This window comes from Microcaecilia unicolor, chromosome 1 (genome assembly GCF_901765095.1).
Source record: "Microcaecilia unicolor chromosome 1, aMicUni1.1, whole genome shotgun sequence".
Taxonomy (NCBI): Eukaryota; Metazoa; Chordata; class Amphibia; order Gymnophiona; family Siphonopidae; genus Microcaecilia; species Microcaecilia unicolor.
Genome location: NC_044031.1, coordinates 282,654,065 through 282,668,709, shown reverse-complemented (window position 1 = coordinate 282,668,709; position 14,645 = coordinate 282,654,065). Strand labels below are relative to the sequence as shown.

Here is a 14,645-nt window from a genome sequence, read left to right as displayed (position 1 = left end):
TGGTTTTTTCGGCAGAAGCGAAGCCCCTGCGCAGGCAGCTGTGTAGGTGGGGGTCCCTTCGGGGGGGGGGGGCCCTGGGTCAGGTCCAACCCTTCGTCTGCTCCACCGGGCCTTGGGCTGGTGCTAGGAGCCTTTTCTTCAGCGGGCCTGGCAGCTCCGGGGAGAGAGGAGATGGGGATCTCCCTGCCTGTTCCCAGGGGATCGTGACTGCTGCCCCATGGAGACTTAGTCTCAGATTTTGCTGCAGTTGGGCTGCTAGGAGGCGGCCCGCTGATTTCAGAGGCACTTGCAGCGCTCCCTTGGGGAGTTTCTGGAAGGTAGTCAGGCGGCTAGCCTTATGAAGAGCCTCAGGGGACCATCCAGGGTATTTCTCCATTCACCTGGACATTCGGGACCTGCTTGCCGCAAAGTGGAGTGTCTCTGACACAGGCCCACAGATTGGGAGGACCGTGGCCCGTCATTTTTCTCTGGTGCCAGAAGTAGGAGATATTTCCTTTCCTAAGTTGGACTCGGCGTCTGCAGTCACCTAGAGTACTACCCTCCCGGTGGTTGGCGGCCTTGCCTTGAGGGATCTGCTAGATAGGAAGCCGAAACAGGCTTTCCAGCACACCTTGAGGTGACTGTTGTGGAGCTGCAGGCTTCTATTTGCAGGGACATCAGCAGTCCTTTTTCCCCGGGCAGTCCCGGGCTGCCTGGATGGAGGCGGGCTTAGCCTGTCTGATGGTCACTGTGTATGTCAGTTTTTCCAGCCACAGGCATGCCTGACGCTCTCCGTGAGGCATCAGTTCTGACTGCAGGCGTGGGTGGCCATTGCCACTTCAAAGGCCTGCGTGGTCAGGTTATCCTTTTGAGACACATTTCTTTTTGGGAATGACCTGAGCAATTTGGTTCAGGAGCTGAGTGAGCGGGCCCCAGCATCCTCTAGAAGACATTCCTTGTTCCTCTGCTTGCCTTGTGGGCTCAGCAGGTGCCCTGTTTCATGACAGCTCCTTGTGTAGGTCTGGTCGTCAGACCTTTAGCCAGAAGGCTCAGTTTCGGGCCCCGCAATCTTCCTTCCGGGGGATGGAGAGCCAGCAGGGCACTCAGAAAGCGTGGCTGCTGTCTCCCGGCAATCCCAATATAGCCAGGCCGGATGGTCCCTCCGGGCCTACTGGGGGCCGCTTCAGGCCTTTCGGGACATGTGGTCTACCCTTTTCCTCAGCTCTGGCACTGGTTATTCTGGGTGATGGCTTCCAGTTGGAGTTCTCCCCTCCGGTAGCTCCTCTTTTCTTACAGTCTCCTTGTCGGGGGGCCTTTGGAAGCTCAGAGCAGAAGCTCAGTTGAGGTGCTGCTGGCCCTTCGGGCCACTGTTCCCATCCCTCCCGCCGAGCGCGATCTGGTCGGTTCTCCTCCTATTTTGAGGTTCCCAGGAAGATGGGAGCAGTGCAACCCAATTGGGATCTCTAGGGGTCCACTGGTGTCCGTTTTCGGATGGTGACCCTGAGGTCTGTGCTCCCAATCTGTTCAGAGAGAGAGTTGTCTCTGCTCTTGAGACCAGGGAGGCGTAATTACCTTCCCCTCTTGGGGCTGCTTCTGCAGTTCTTTTCCAAGTACGGTCCTGACCATTTGGTCTCCTCACAGGCCCGGGGACCTTTTCCTAGGTCGTGCGTGTAGCAGTCTTTCTGCGGAGATGGAGGTTTCGTTTCCTCCTGCACTTGGGACAGCTGGCTAATCCGAGCCTCCTCTTCCCAAACCTGTGTAGAGGCTCCTTCAACAATGGTTTTGTTTTTTTCTTTTCTGGTTTGGGTGTTCAATTTCAGTGGGGGTGGTTGGCGCAAGAACACCAAGAAGTATCTAGGTGTTCTTTTCAATTCCCTGTGAGCTTGAGTGTTTCTCACAGAGGGACGGCGCTTTAAGTTGGCGCACTGGATTCTTCGCTTCTGCTTCGTTCTCAGCTTCCAACCTGGGATTTTGTGCAGCTCCTTGGTTCTGTGACAGCGGCCCTGGAAGTAGTACCTTACCCTGGTATGCAGCCAATTTATAGGGCCCTATTCAGCTCCTGGTCTCCGATTTCAGAGGGTTACAGCCTCGGGCTTCTTTGCCCCTGGCGGTCAGACAGACCTGAGGTGGTTGTGGCTTCACCAGTCGTTGACCCTAGGGAGGCCCTCCCCGCTCCTGCCTTGGGAAGTGGGGTCTACGGTTGACAGTTTCTTGGGCTGGGGGGCCCTTTGCAGGGGTCCCCTGGCACGGCTCTTGGTTTCCAGTAGAGGCGTATTGGCCCTCTGGAGCTGTGAGGGGTGCGCTAAGCTCTGGAGGCTTTTGCCCCGCTGTTGGGAATGCTTTGGTTTGGGCCTTTTCAAACATTGCTATGGCACTAGACTCTTCTACTAGCTGTGGGGGGGGGGGGGGGGGGAACTCCTAGCAGTCTGCTGGCTCTGGAGCCCAACTGGTTAATGGCCGGGGCAGAGACACCTGTTGTGCCTTTCGGCGGTTTTGAGGGGTCCTTCTCATGGGGACCGACCTTCTTAGCAGGCACGCTCGGACTTCCAGCGATTGGGAGCTGCCGGTCGAGCCATTACAGTTGCTGATGTGTCGATGGGGCTTGGTTCTCTTGGCCTGTTCCTATGTCACCGTTCCTCGGTTCTTCAGCCATCACAGGGAAAAGGACTCTCTGGATCTGGACACCCTGCTGCGTTTGTGTTTGAGCGAGGGACTCCTGTACACCTTCCCCCGTGCCGAAGTTAGGCGGGAGTGGGGGAGAGTGGGAGATCTTCGGGATACAGTGCTCCTGTTCTCCAGCCTGGACACACCTCCAGTGCTATGCAGATCTTGTGAAGCTCCTAGTTGGGGAGCTAATGCGAGTCCCTCAAGTTCGAGGTTCTTCTGTTAGGGCCTGGTGGTCATGGAGGTTTCTTCTCCCTTTGCTCTTACGGCCTGGCCCTTGAGAGGGCTCGGCTGAGGAAGAAGGATTATTGGTTTCAGTCCTGGCTTCCCTGCTGCAGGCTAGGAAGCGCTCTTCTTCCTTGGCACATGCCAGTACTTTGCTTCCACCCTGGGCCATCTCCTGGCATTCTTGCAGGAGGGAATATCAAGGGCTAGCACTGGGTTCCAGTGGCAGCCCTGGCTTGCTTTCAGGGTCGTTGGCAGACCTCTTCTTTAGCGGCTCTTCCGGTTGTGATTCGTTTTCAGAGAGGTGTGGGTCGCTAACGCTGCCCTTTGCGTGCCTGTTCCGAATGGGATTTTATGCTGGTCCTTCGGGTGCTGCAGCACTCTCCATTTGTGCCGCATCGCTAGGCAATCCTGCTAGTTCTCACGTAGAGCTCGGTGTTATTAAGGCACTTCCGTTGGCCTGTTGCTTCTTGCAACTTCAGGCTCCTTCTTAGGACCCTTTCTCTGTCTTTGTTTTGGAGGCGGGGTCTCGTTTTGGGCAGTACCATCCTTCTTGCCCGAGTGCTTGTTGGTTTCTTTTTATTTAGTTGTCTATATGCCTCTTGCAGGCTTCTGAATTTTCACAGGGCTCTCTTTGTGTTTTTTTCGAGGTTCCCGATGTCTTCCGCCTGTTTTTTCGAGGTTCCCGATGTCTTCCGCCTTTCGTATAGACCTTTTGTGCAGTTTGGTAAACAGCAGTTGGGTCTCATGGTTTCCAAGGCTTTCTTTGCCTGGTGGGTGAAGGTGGCCATGGTCTCTGCTTTTATTCTGTGAGGCTCTTCTCCTCGTGTTGGAAGGCACACTCTCCTGGGTGTGTGACTACATCTCAGGCAAAGGCTTCGTAGTCTTCGCTGATGGATATTTGTAGGGCAGAGGCACGGGATTCTCTGCTTTCCTTCAGTAGCATGATGGTATAGCGGAGGCCAAGCAGGCAGCAGCTGCATTTTGAGTGTCAATTCTGCTTGTGGCAGGTTCGGCTTCCCACCCTCGTAGAGATAGCTTTTGAACATCCCACTCGTCCTGGAATAGTGGGAATGAACGTAATGGAAGAAGAAATTAGGACTTACCTGATAATTTTCTTTCCATCAGTTCTTCACACTATTCCAGGAGCCCTCCCGTGGTTCGACACCCTGATTGGTGGCTCTATGCACGGTCTTTCTATCTTGTTTTCCAGGGACCTTGCCTTCGGATGGCTCTTGGGGCTGGATGTGTTGGATGCTGACCATGCGCCTGATTGGGCGTTCTTTCTTCCTTGCTTGAGGACTGATACTGAGTAGCTGAGCTGCTAGCAGGGAGCTATGTAGTGGTGCTCAGTTCTGTATTTTCTATCTCCACCTGCTGGTCGATGGACATAACTACCCACTCGTCCTGGAATAGTGTGAAGAACTAATGGAAAGAAAATTATCAGGTAAATCCTAATTTCTACTTTTTTTGCCGAAAATGGATTTGCGGCAAAATCAAAATTGCCGCGCATCCATTTTGGGTCTGAGACCTTCCACCAGTCATAGACCTAGCGGTAAAAAAATTGGGTGATAATGACCTTTGTGCGTCAGATGCCTCTTGGCGCATCTCCGCTATGCGCGCCAGAAAATAAAATATTTTTCAGACGCGCGTAGCGGATGCGTGACAAAATTGAAATTACTGCAAGGGCCACACAGTAACTGGGTGGTAACTCCAATTTGGTGAGCGTTGGGCGCAAGTAGGCACTTACGTGGCTTAGTAAAAGGGGCTCTCAGTGGCTGGGCCTTTTCCATCCCTGAGAACAGTAGCTTCAACTACCTTTAATAAAAGTCATTAACACACAAAAGTCACCATATTCTGGTCAACCAGCACAGCCTAGCAGCCAAAAAGTCATCTCTACCTACTAATTCTCTTCCTCCACCAACTCATATTTGCCTTAATCCTCTCTTTCTTCTTTCCCTTATTCCATGCACTTTAGCTGTGTTAACTTCTTCATACCAGTAAAGCATACAGTACTGTTAATAACCTTCACATAAGCAGAACTAATTACATTAAAAACTTTTTCCTTCTATGCAGAAAAAGATAATGCCTGATGGCGAGTTTATAGCCAAGACTATAGCTTTAGTCTTGTTTCAAATGTTTTATTTGTATTGTTTTAGGGCCCTGTTTACTAAGGCGTGTTAGTACTTTTTATGTTTCAACAATTTTTTATTGATGTACACATCTTATCACAACCATAATCAGGGGTCTACAACAATTCGCCCCAGATGCTTCCTATCTTACAAACAGTGATAACATCATTCATCAATCTTTTAAACATTTTTTTTCTCCCCTCCTTCCTCCCAGTCCCCCATGAATCTCCCACTTAAGCCCTAAATTCTTATGGGCTCTATTGGTATCTCTTCCCTTTCGGCGTGTTAGTACTTTTAACGAGCCTACAATTAGTGCGCGCGCTGTATAGGTGCTTATAGGGATATTATAGACACATACATGGTTAACGCGCGTTAAAAACACTAACGTGTCCATAATGCAGCTTAGTAAACAGGGCCCTTAGTATGTTCTTAGATGATTTTGCATTGATATCTTGTAATCTGTCAAGAATTTTAGACTGAGTGGAATAGAATTTTTTTAAATAAATACTGCAGAGATACCCTTCATTCGGAGGAAAGAACTGGCCATTTATTTTCTCCTGTAGAAAAATAAAAGTTACTCTATCCCAATGTGTTTCAATATAAGATTATAGAACAACATGTCCCCCTTAATCCCACACATAAACCTTTAACCATCCTAGCTGAAACCAAATGTAATAACAGTGAATGAGTTCATTTAGATTTCTTTTACCTTTTGAGCATGAAGTTTTGCCCACTTCGCAGCCCCGTCATGCAGTCCATCAAGTTGGGCTATGACGTAACCTGCGTGTCGCCAGAACGGGTCATCCTGGTTGAGAGTTATTTGCTTTTTGGTCCATTGGTATTGTCTCCTGTGAAGTACAGAGAAGATCTCTATAGAAATACCTAGGTCTTAATGTGTAGACAAAAGGGAAGTGGAATTGTAAAGCCAAAGAGGAGACAGATAAGCCAGGGGTTGGATTAGGAAACAGAATGAGGGTTCTCTGCTTCAGCTCACCCCCTCCCCTCCTCTTCCCTTGAGGTTGCCAGGAAGTGAGAAGCTCAAAACTTGGTGCAACTACATTCGAGCCCCATTCCCACAGAATATAAGCCCTAGAAACACTTATGTCCAGAGGTTCAATAGATGGAAGGGGCAAAAGTAGGGAGAGAAGGAAGCCTGAATTACTGAATGTGCTGCAAGAGCCTTATGTTATGATGAAAAAGTAAAACAAACAAAAAGAAGGAAAAGGAAGCAGGCTGAACAAACAATGGAATAAACAAACAGATTTACTGGAATATTGTGGACTGTGAGGCAGATGCAGCAACCAAACGTAAAAAAATCTAAATCGTTAAAGTCCCTAACGATTTTAAAATAACGAAAAATGCACCAAAAAAAAAAGTCACACATGCTGAGATCGGTATTGAAACGTACAATGTATCAAAGAATCACAATACACATCGTTAATCGGCCCCCAAATCATGCGCAGAGCAGCCAAGCGTTATGTTAGCTGCTCTGCGCATGCCACAAACAGTCAAAACACAGTCAAATCACAAGCACATGGCTCCCAAATCAAAACAAAAATGGTGGTCATCGTGGCTCATCTCCGCAAGGAAGGATTGCAAGTCCATCCATATCTGGACGAGGCTGATTCGAGCCCCCTCTTATGCAGAGTGTGGAAGAGCTACAGACAGTTATTGCTCTTCTGAGCTCCCTGGGACGAATCGTCAACTGGGAGAAAAGTCAGCTGTGCCCGACTCAGTCCCTGGAGTATCTGGGAGTTCGATTAGACACCCAAGTGGGCAGATTGTTTCTGCCAGACAACCGGAGCGTCAAGCTTCGGGCCCAGGTGGACCAGTTCCTAGCCTCCTCTACTCTTCGGGCTTGGGACTATGTGCAGTTGTTGGGCTCCATGACGGCCACGATGGAGGTAGTGCCCTGGGCCAGGGCCCATATGAGACCACTACAACACTCTCTTCTGCGGCGGTGGACTCCAGTTTCGGAGGATTACGCTGTACGCCTTCCCTTGGATCCAGCGGTGCGCAAGGAGCTGAGTTGGTAGCTGAGACCAGACAAGCTGTCCGCAGGAATGCCTCTTACGACCCCAGAGTGGGTTGTCGTCACGACGGACGCCTGTTTGACGGGCTGGGGAGCCCAATGCCTGGAAAGGACAGCGCAGGGGCTCTGGTCTCCTGCAGAGGCGAAGTGGTCCATCAACCTCCTGGAACTCCGAGCCATTCGGTTGGCACTTCTAGAGTTTCTCCCGGTACTGGTGCTGAGGCCAGTATGGGTCCTGTCGGACAATGCCACAGCTGTGGCCTATGTCAATTGTCAGGGAGGTACCAGGTAGGTACCAGGTAGGTTACTGACGTCAGACAGGGGCGGGCCCAGCAGGAGAAAGACGCGCCATCGAAGCTGGGCGAAGGCAGGCATCAGGCTTTCTTCTTGCCCGTGCAGCGCCTTCGGACAGAGGAGAGAGGCGCTGCACGGGCCCGGTAAGAGGGAGGGGGGCCCGATGGAGGAGGGGAATGGCGGCGACGACCCCAAAAGGGGGCGGGGCACAGGACGGAGGATGTCGGGAGGCGGAGCTGAGGTGAGAGAGTAGTGAGGAAGGGAGGGGGGCAGGGGCTGCTCGAATTTTGCTTTTTCGGGGTGGGGGGAGCGGCGGAAAGTGGGGAGCAGCGGGGGGGGGGGGGGGCAAGGCCGTCCGTACAGGACGCTCCTGATGAGCGCCCTTGCCCCCTCCCGATCCTTTAATTTTTATTTTTTTGTGTGTTTTCTGACGTCCTTTGGACCAATCACAGCGCTTTTAGCTCTGCTAATGCGCTGGGATTGGCTCAAAGTTTGTTTATTTTTTCACTTAATGATTTTTCCTGGCACAGAGCTGTCCTAACGAGAGGTCCAGACCTCTCGTTAGATTTCCTGCCTTTTTCCTGCGTAAAGGCAATCGGAAAAGGTTAGTGCATGTCGTTTCAATGGGGTTTTCACACTAATTGCTCATCTCCATTCCGTTTTCGTTAGCTGCTGGCTTCCTCGGTAAAAGCCCTTTGATGCATGCAATGGATCAAATTTTCCTGGTTGGAGGGTCATTAAAGGCTCATTTAGCTTTAGTGCATCTGCCTCTCAGTGACAAAGAACACCACACACTCTTCAAAACAGAACAGAATGACCAAAGAGCACTGCTCATAATATTTACCTCGAAGAGAGAACTTGGGGATCAGTTTGAAGTTATGGGCATTTTCTTTTTCTGCCAAAATTTTCTATCTGGTCACTATTCAGCCGGTGGCAGTCAGTGTTTTGTTTTGTATTTTGCTAACGCTGACCATTGCAAGCTAAGTTAGACTCAGATATTTAATGTCAGGCTATATCTAGGCACCAGCATTGAATATCCAGGTCTGACCACACTGCTGCTAGTGGGTCCTGGCCAATATTCAACCAGGAACTACATAAGTGGATCTGCTAATTTCTTCCACTCTCTGCTGACATCAGCTCCCCTCCCCTATGAACTCCCACCCCCATAGAGCCTACTATATCAGCCCCCGGTGATCCAATGGAGTAGCCTAAGCAGGAGTGATTCCCCACTTACTCCTGCCCCTAGTGGCTGCATCTAGCACTTGGGCACCCTGAGCTCTAGTGGCAGTCTCACAGTACTACCACTAGAGGTCAGATGTCCTATATATAGACAGTCGCTAGTTAGCACAGCCACAGAACAAAGCAAGCACATGAGCCAACGGAGCTACTGCATTTGCATTAGAAGAAAGCTGGAAAACAGAACCAGCCCTCTTCCCCAGCCCTGCTGCGAGAAACAAGAAAGAGTAAAAAGATCAAACCTCCAGAATACCTCCAGAGGGGAACCAGAGGAGTGTCCCAGAATACCTCCAAAGATGAGGAAACCCAGCAACAGAAGACCCACATGGGCAAGACACCCCACAAATGATATACAGAGGAGAGGGGAGGAGTTAAGATGGTGTCCTGACTAAATGCGCTTGTGCCGAGCTCCTGCCTTACCTTGATTTCCTGCTGATTTCTGGCTTCTTTGCTGTATGGGGCGCAAACGAAATGTTAAGCAGTAACACAGGCACGGGGTCCGATGGACAACTTTGTACGCCCGTGAACGCCATTAGCTTCGGGCAGCTCGCTTCTGGTTTAGGGGACGGAAGGAGGATCACCATACCAGTCAAAGCTGGAAGTTTCACTAAGCCTGGAGGCTTGAATACCACCACCGCCACCGAGTGGGATATCTGATGAGTCATCTCTGGCAGGGCAGGGAGCAGTGAAGGCTCAAGCCCTGTCAGTAGCGGTGGCACTGCAGGGAGTGGCTGTGGCTCCTCAGCTGCGTTCCTCATCTGAGGTGGAATCCCTGACTCAGGATCAGGTTGGAGAAGGTAAAATTATGTATCATACCTGATAATTTTCTTTCCATTAATCATAGCAGATCAATCCATAGACTGGTGGGTTGTGTCCATCTACCAGCAGGTGGAGATAGAGAGCAATCTTTTGCCTCCCTATATGTGGTCATGTGCTGCTGGAAACTCCTCAGTATGTCGATATCAAAGCTCCATCCACAGGACTCAGCACTTAGAGAATTACACCCACAAAGGGACACTCTGCCCAGCTCACCACCGCCGAAACGGGGGAGGGGAATCAGCCCAGCTCACCACCGCCGAAGCGGGGGAGGGGAAACCACACCTGCCGACGCGGGGGGAACTGGCTTATCCTGCTACCGCAACCGCGGGAGGAGCTGGCTTACCCTAACACCGCCGAAGCGGGAGGGATACAAAGCTACCCTACTGCAGCACGAAGCAGGAGGGAGCGCCGGCATAGTTTAGTATCAACCCAGCCACCGTCAAAACGGGGGGAGAGGAAGCAGCAGCTCACTGTAACACAAAATCGTCTCAACTCAGGGAAAAATCCAACTGGAAGAACCTGAACACGAAGTCCTCCTGAACAGGAACTGAAGACTAAACTTGAAACTGAAATATAACCAGAACAGAAACAATACAGATATCTGGGAGGGGCTATGGATTGAACTGCTATGATTAATGGAAAGAAAATTATCAGATGTGATACATAATTTTACCTTCCATATCATCAAGCAGATCAATCCATAGACTGGTGGGATGTACCGAAGCAGTACTCACCCAGGGCGGGACATGAAAATCCCAGAACGCAACACTGAAGCTCCAAACTGGGCCTCGGCCCAAGCAGCCACATCCAAGCGGTAATGTTGTGAGAAGGTATGAGCCGACACCCAAGTTGCCGCTCTACAAATCTCTTCCAAGGAGACGGATCTGGACTCTGCCATCGATGCCGCCTGTGCTCTAGTAGAGTGAGCCTTTAGCTGAATAGGCGGTACCTCCCCTACAGCCACATAAGCTGCCGCAATTGTCTCCTTGATCCAACGTGCCACAGTAGGCTTAGATGCCTGCAGACCCCTAAGAGGGCCTGTGAACAGCACGAACAGGTGATCCGATTTCCGGAAATCATTGGTCACTTCCAAGTATCTGATGATGACTCGTCTAACATCCAGACATTTGAGAGCAGGGTATTCCTCTGGGTAATCCTCCCTATGAAAGGAGGGTAGACACAGCTGCTGATTCACATGGAAGCTAGAAACAATCTTGGGCAAGAAGGAAGGCACTGGGCGAATCGACACTCCTGCCTCAGTGAACCGCAGGAACGGCTCTCTACACGAGAGTGCCTGGACCTCGGAAACTCTTCTGGCTGAAGCGATAGCCACCAAAAAGACCACTTTCAACGTCAGGTCCTTCAGCGACGCCCTCGACAAGGGCTCAAAGGGCGGCTTCTGCAAAGCCTGTAGTACCAGATTGAGATTCCACGTAGGTACTATCGAGTGCAGAGGAGGGTGCAGGTGATTAACTCCCTTGAGAAAGCGCACCACATCTGGCTGCAAAGCCAGGGAAGCACCCTTCAGTCGACTCCTGAAGCAAGCTAGAGATGCCACCTGGACTTTAAGCGAACTGAGCAACAGGCCCTTCTCCAGACCTTCTTGCAGGAACGCCAACACTGAAGAGATAGGAGCAGTGAAGGGCGATAGAGAGCCTGCCTCACACCACGATGCAAAGGTACGCCACACCCTGGCGTAAGTAGTGGAAGTAGAGCGCTTCCTCGCTCTCAGCATAGTGGCGATGACCTTGTCTGAGAAGCCCTTCTTCCTCAGCCGCTTCCACTCAAGAGCCAGGCCATAAGACCAAAGGGGGAGGGATCCTCCATCACCACGGGACCCTGATGCAAGAGGCCCCGCTCCGCTGGCAGCCGCAGAGGACTGTCCACTGAAAGCATGATTAAGTCCACATACCACAGACGTCTGGGCCAATCTGGACCCACCAGGACCACCCGGCCTGGGTGCTTTGAAAGCCGGCCTAGCACTCTGCCCATCATGGGCCAGGGCGGGAACACGTAGAGAAGCTCCTGTACCGACCACTGCTGGAGAAGAGCATCGACTCCAAGAGATCGAGGGTCCCGTCCTTTGCTGAAAAAACGCGGCACCTGGCAATTGGCAGAGGACGCCATCCGATCCAAGCTCGGCTTGCCCCAACGCTTTGTGATGTCCAAGAACGCCCGAGCAGACAGCTGACATTCTCCGGGATCCAAAGTATGGCGACTAAGAAAGTCTGCCTTGACATTCATGACTCCCGCAATGTGAGCCGCCGACAGCTGTTCCAGATTCGCTTCCGCCCACAGGCATAGCTTCATGGCCTCCTTGGCTAGAGGGGCGCTCCTGGTACCTCCCTGACAATTGACATAGGCCACAGCTGTGGCATTGTCCGACAGGACCCATACTGGCCTCAGCACCAGTACCGGGAGAAACTCTAGAAGTGCCAACCGAATGGCTCGGAGTTCCAGGAGGTTGATGGACCACTTCGCCTCTGCAGGAGACCAGAGCCCCTGCGCTGTCCTTTCCAGGCATTGGGCTCCCCAGCCCGTCAAACAGGCGTCCGTCGTGACGACAACCCACTCTGGGGTCGTAAGAGGCATTCCTGCGGACAGCTTGTCTGGTCTCAGCTACCAACTCAGCTCCTTGCGCACCGCTGGATCCAAGGGAAGGCGTACAGCGTAATCCTCCGAAACTGGAGTCCACCGCCGCAGAAGAGAGTGTTGTAGTGGTCTCATATGGGCCCTGGCCCAGGGCACTACCTCCATCGTGGCCGTCATGGAGCCCAACAACTGCACATAGTCCCAAGCCCGAAGAGTAGAGGAGGCTAGGAACTGGTCCACCTGGGCCCGAAGCTTGACGCTCCGGTTGTCTGGCAGAAACAATCTGCCCACTTGGGTGTCTAATCGAACTCCCAGATACTCCAGGGACTGAGTCGGGCACAGCTGACTTTTCTCCCAGTTGACGATTCGTCCCAGGGAGCTCAGAAGAGCAATAACTGTCTGTAGCTCTTCCACACTCTGCATAAGAGGGGGCTCGAATCAGCCTCGTCCAGATATGGATGGACTTGCAATCCTTCCTTGCGGAGATGAGCCACGATGACCACCATTACTTTGGAGAAGGTCCGTGGAGCCGTAGCCAACCCGAAGGGGAGGGCTCTGAACTGGAAGTGTCGGCCCAGTACTGCAAAGCGCAGGAAGCGCTGATGAGGCGGCCAGATGGGAATATGCAAGTAAGCTTCCTTGATGTCTAAGGATGCCAGGAATTCTCCTTTTTGTACTGCAGCAATTACGGAGTGTAGAGTCTCCCTCCTGAAGTGCCGTACTCTCAAGGCCCGATTGACTCCCTTGAGGTCGAGAATAGGCCGAGAAGAACCTCCCTTCTTTGGCACTACAAAGTAAATGGAGTAGCGTCCCTTGCCAAGTTGATCTACTGGCACTGGAACCACTGCGCCAAGGCGGATCAGGTTGTCCAAAGTCAGTCGCACTGCCACTGCTTTGACTGGAGACTTGCAGGGAGAGTTCACAAACCCGTCTCTCAGGGGCTGGCAGAACTCCAACTTGTAGCCATCTCTGATGACTTCCAGAACCCAAGCGTCTGAAGTTAGCCTGGTCCACTCGCCCAGAAATGAGGACAGCCTTCCTCCTATCTGCTCTGGGTCATTTTTCTTTGTTTTCCTTGTAAACGCCTGATTAAAATTGAAGGTCAGAATTATATTTTCTTTGATCCACAACTGACAATTTTTGTTATTAATAGGATGTCTACTGATCCATAGTTAGTTCAGGGTTTGGAGCCGGCCTCATGAATACAGGCTGTGTGATTTTGAAGATTAGAAGGTGGCATTTCATTAGCTAGAGGACTTATTTCCCTTTTTTATCTATTATATGTGATTTGTGTCCTCTGTACCCCCTTATATTGTGGACTAATAGAAAAAGTGTGTATTATCATCTTCAGTAGTAGTTATTTGTAATTTTCTAACACTGATTGTGTAATACTTTTTCTGTTGCAAGTTTGCGCTTGCATTGTAAATTTGAAATTTTATTTTAAAAAAACCAAATGACGTACAGGGCAATTCTGTAATAAGTGCCTTCATTTAAATTCACCAAGACCAGGCAGTAGGAGCCTGTAACAGGACCTAGGCACATAAATGTAGGCACAGCCATTTATGCCAGGTCAAAGAAAAGTGTACATGGTTGCACCTCAGTGCAGCATGCAACACGCCTGACAGTATTCTAAACGTTTTGTGTGTAAGTGGCGGCTCTGACCATGCCCTACCCATCCACCGCCTATGTTATTAATGCTATAGTACTTATGTCCCCTTATAGAAAAATGCATAGTGCACTAATGTGCATAAGTTACATTTTTCTGTGCACTCGTGTGTGCTTTGCACATGTTCAGTTACAGTACTACTACTACTTAACATTTCTAGAGCGCTACTAGGGTTACGCAGCGCTGTACAGTTTAAACAAAAAGGACAGTCCCTGTTCAAAGGAGCATACGATCTAAAGGATGAAATGTCAAGTTGGGGCAGTCTAGAATTCTTGAATAGAGGTATAGTGGTTAGGTGCCAAAAGCGACATTGAAAAGGTGGGCTTTGAGCAAGGATTTGAAGATGGGCAGGGAGGGGGCCTGGTGTATGGGCTCAGGGAGTTTATTCCAAGCATGGGGTGAGGCGAGGTAGAAAGGGCAAAGCCTGGAGTTGGCGGTGGTGGAGAAGGGTACTGAAAGGAGGGATTTGTCTTGAGAGCGGAGGTTACGGGTAGGAACGTAAGGGGAGATGAGGGTAGAGAGGTAGGGAGGGGCTGCAGATCGAGTACATTTGTAGATTAGTAGGAGAAGCTTGAACTGTATGCAGTACCTTATCAGAAGCCAGTGAAGTAATTTGAGGAGAGGGGTGGTGTGAGTATATCGGTCCAGGCGGAAGATAAGATGTGCAGCAGAGTTCTGAATGGACTGAAGGGGGGATAGATGGCAAAGTGGGAGGCCAGTGAGGAGTAGGTTGCAGTAGTCAAGGTGAGAGGTAATGAGAGAGTGGATGAGAGTTCGGGTGATGTGCTCAGAGAGGAAGGGGCAAATTTTGCTGATGTTGTAGAGGAAGAAGCAACAGGTCTTGACTATCTGCTGGATATGCGCAGAGAAGGAGAGGGAGGAGTCGAAGATGACTCCGAGGTTGCGGGCAGATAAGACGGGGACAACGAGGGTGTTATCAAATGAGATAGAGAGTGGAGGGAGAGGAGAAGTGGGTTTGGGTGGAAAGACAATAAGCTCGGTCTTG

The 14,645-nt window shown here is 51.0% G+C and overlaps 1 protein-coding gene across 3 annotated transcripts in view; it reads right to left on the bottom strand.

Annotated features, from left to right (window-relative positions):
* Positions 1 to 14,645, bottom strand: part of PLBD1 (phospholipase B domain containing 1) — a 147,812-nt gene that overhangs the window by 58,150 nt on the left and 75,017 nt on the right. For all 3 annotated transcript variants that reach the window (XM_030207166.1, XM_030207148.1, XM_030207158.1), the window contains exon 4: positions 5,710 to 5,848. In XM_030207166.1, coding sequence (XP_030063026.1) covers positions 5,710 to 5,848 — 139 coding nt within the window. The remainder of the gene's footprint in view (positions 1 to 5,709; positions 5,849 to 14,645) is intronic.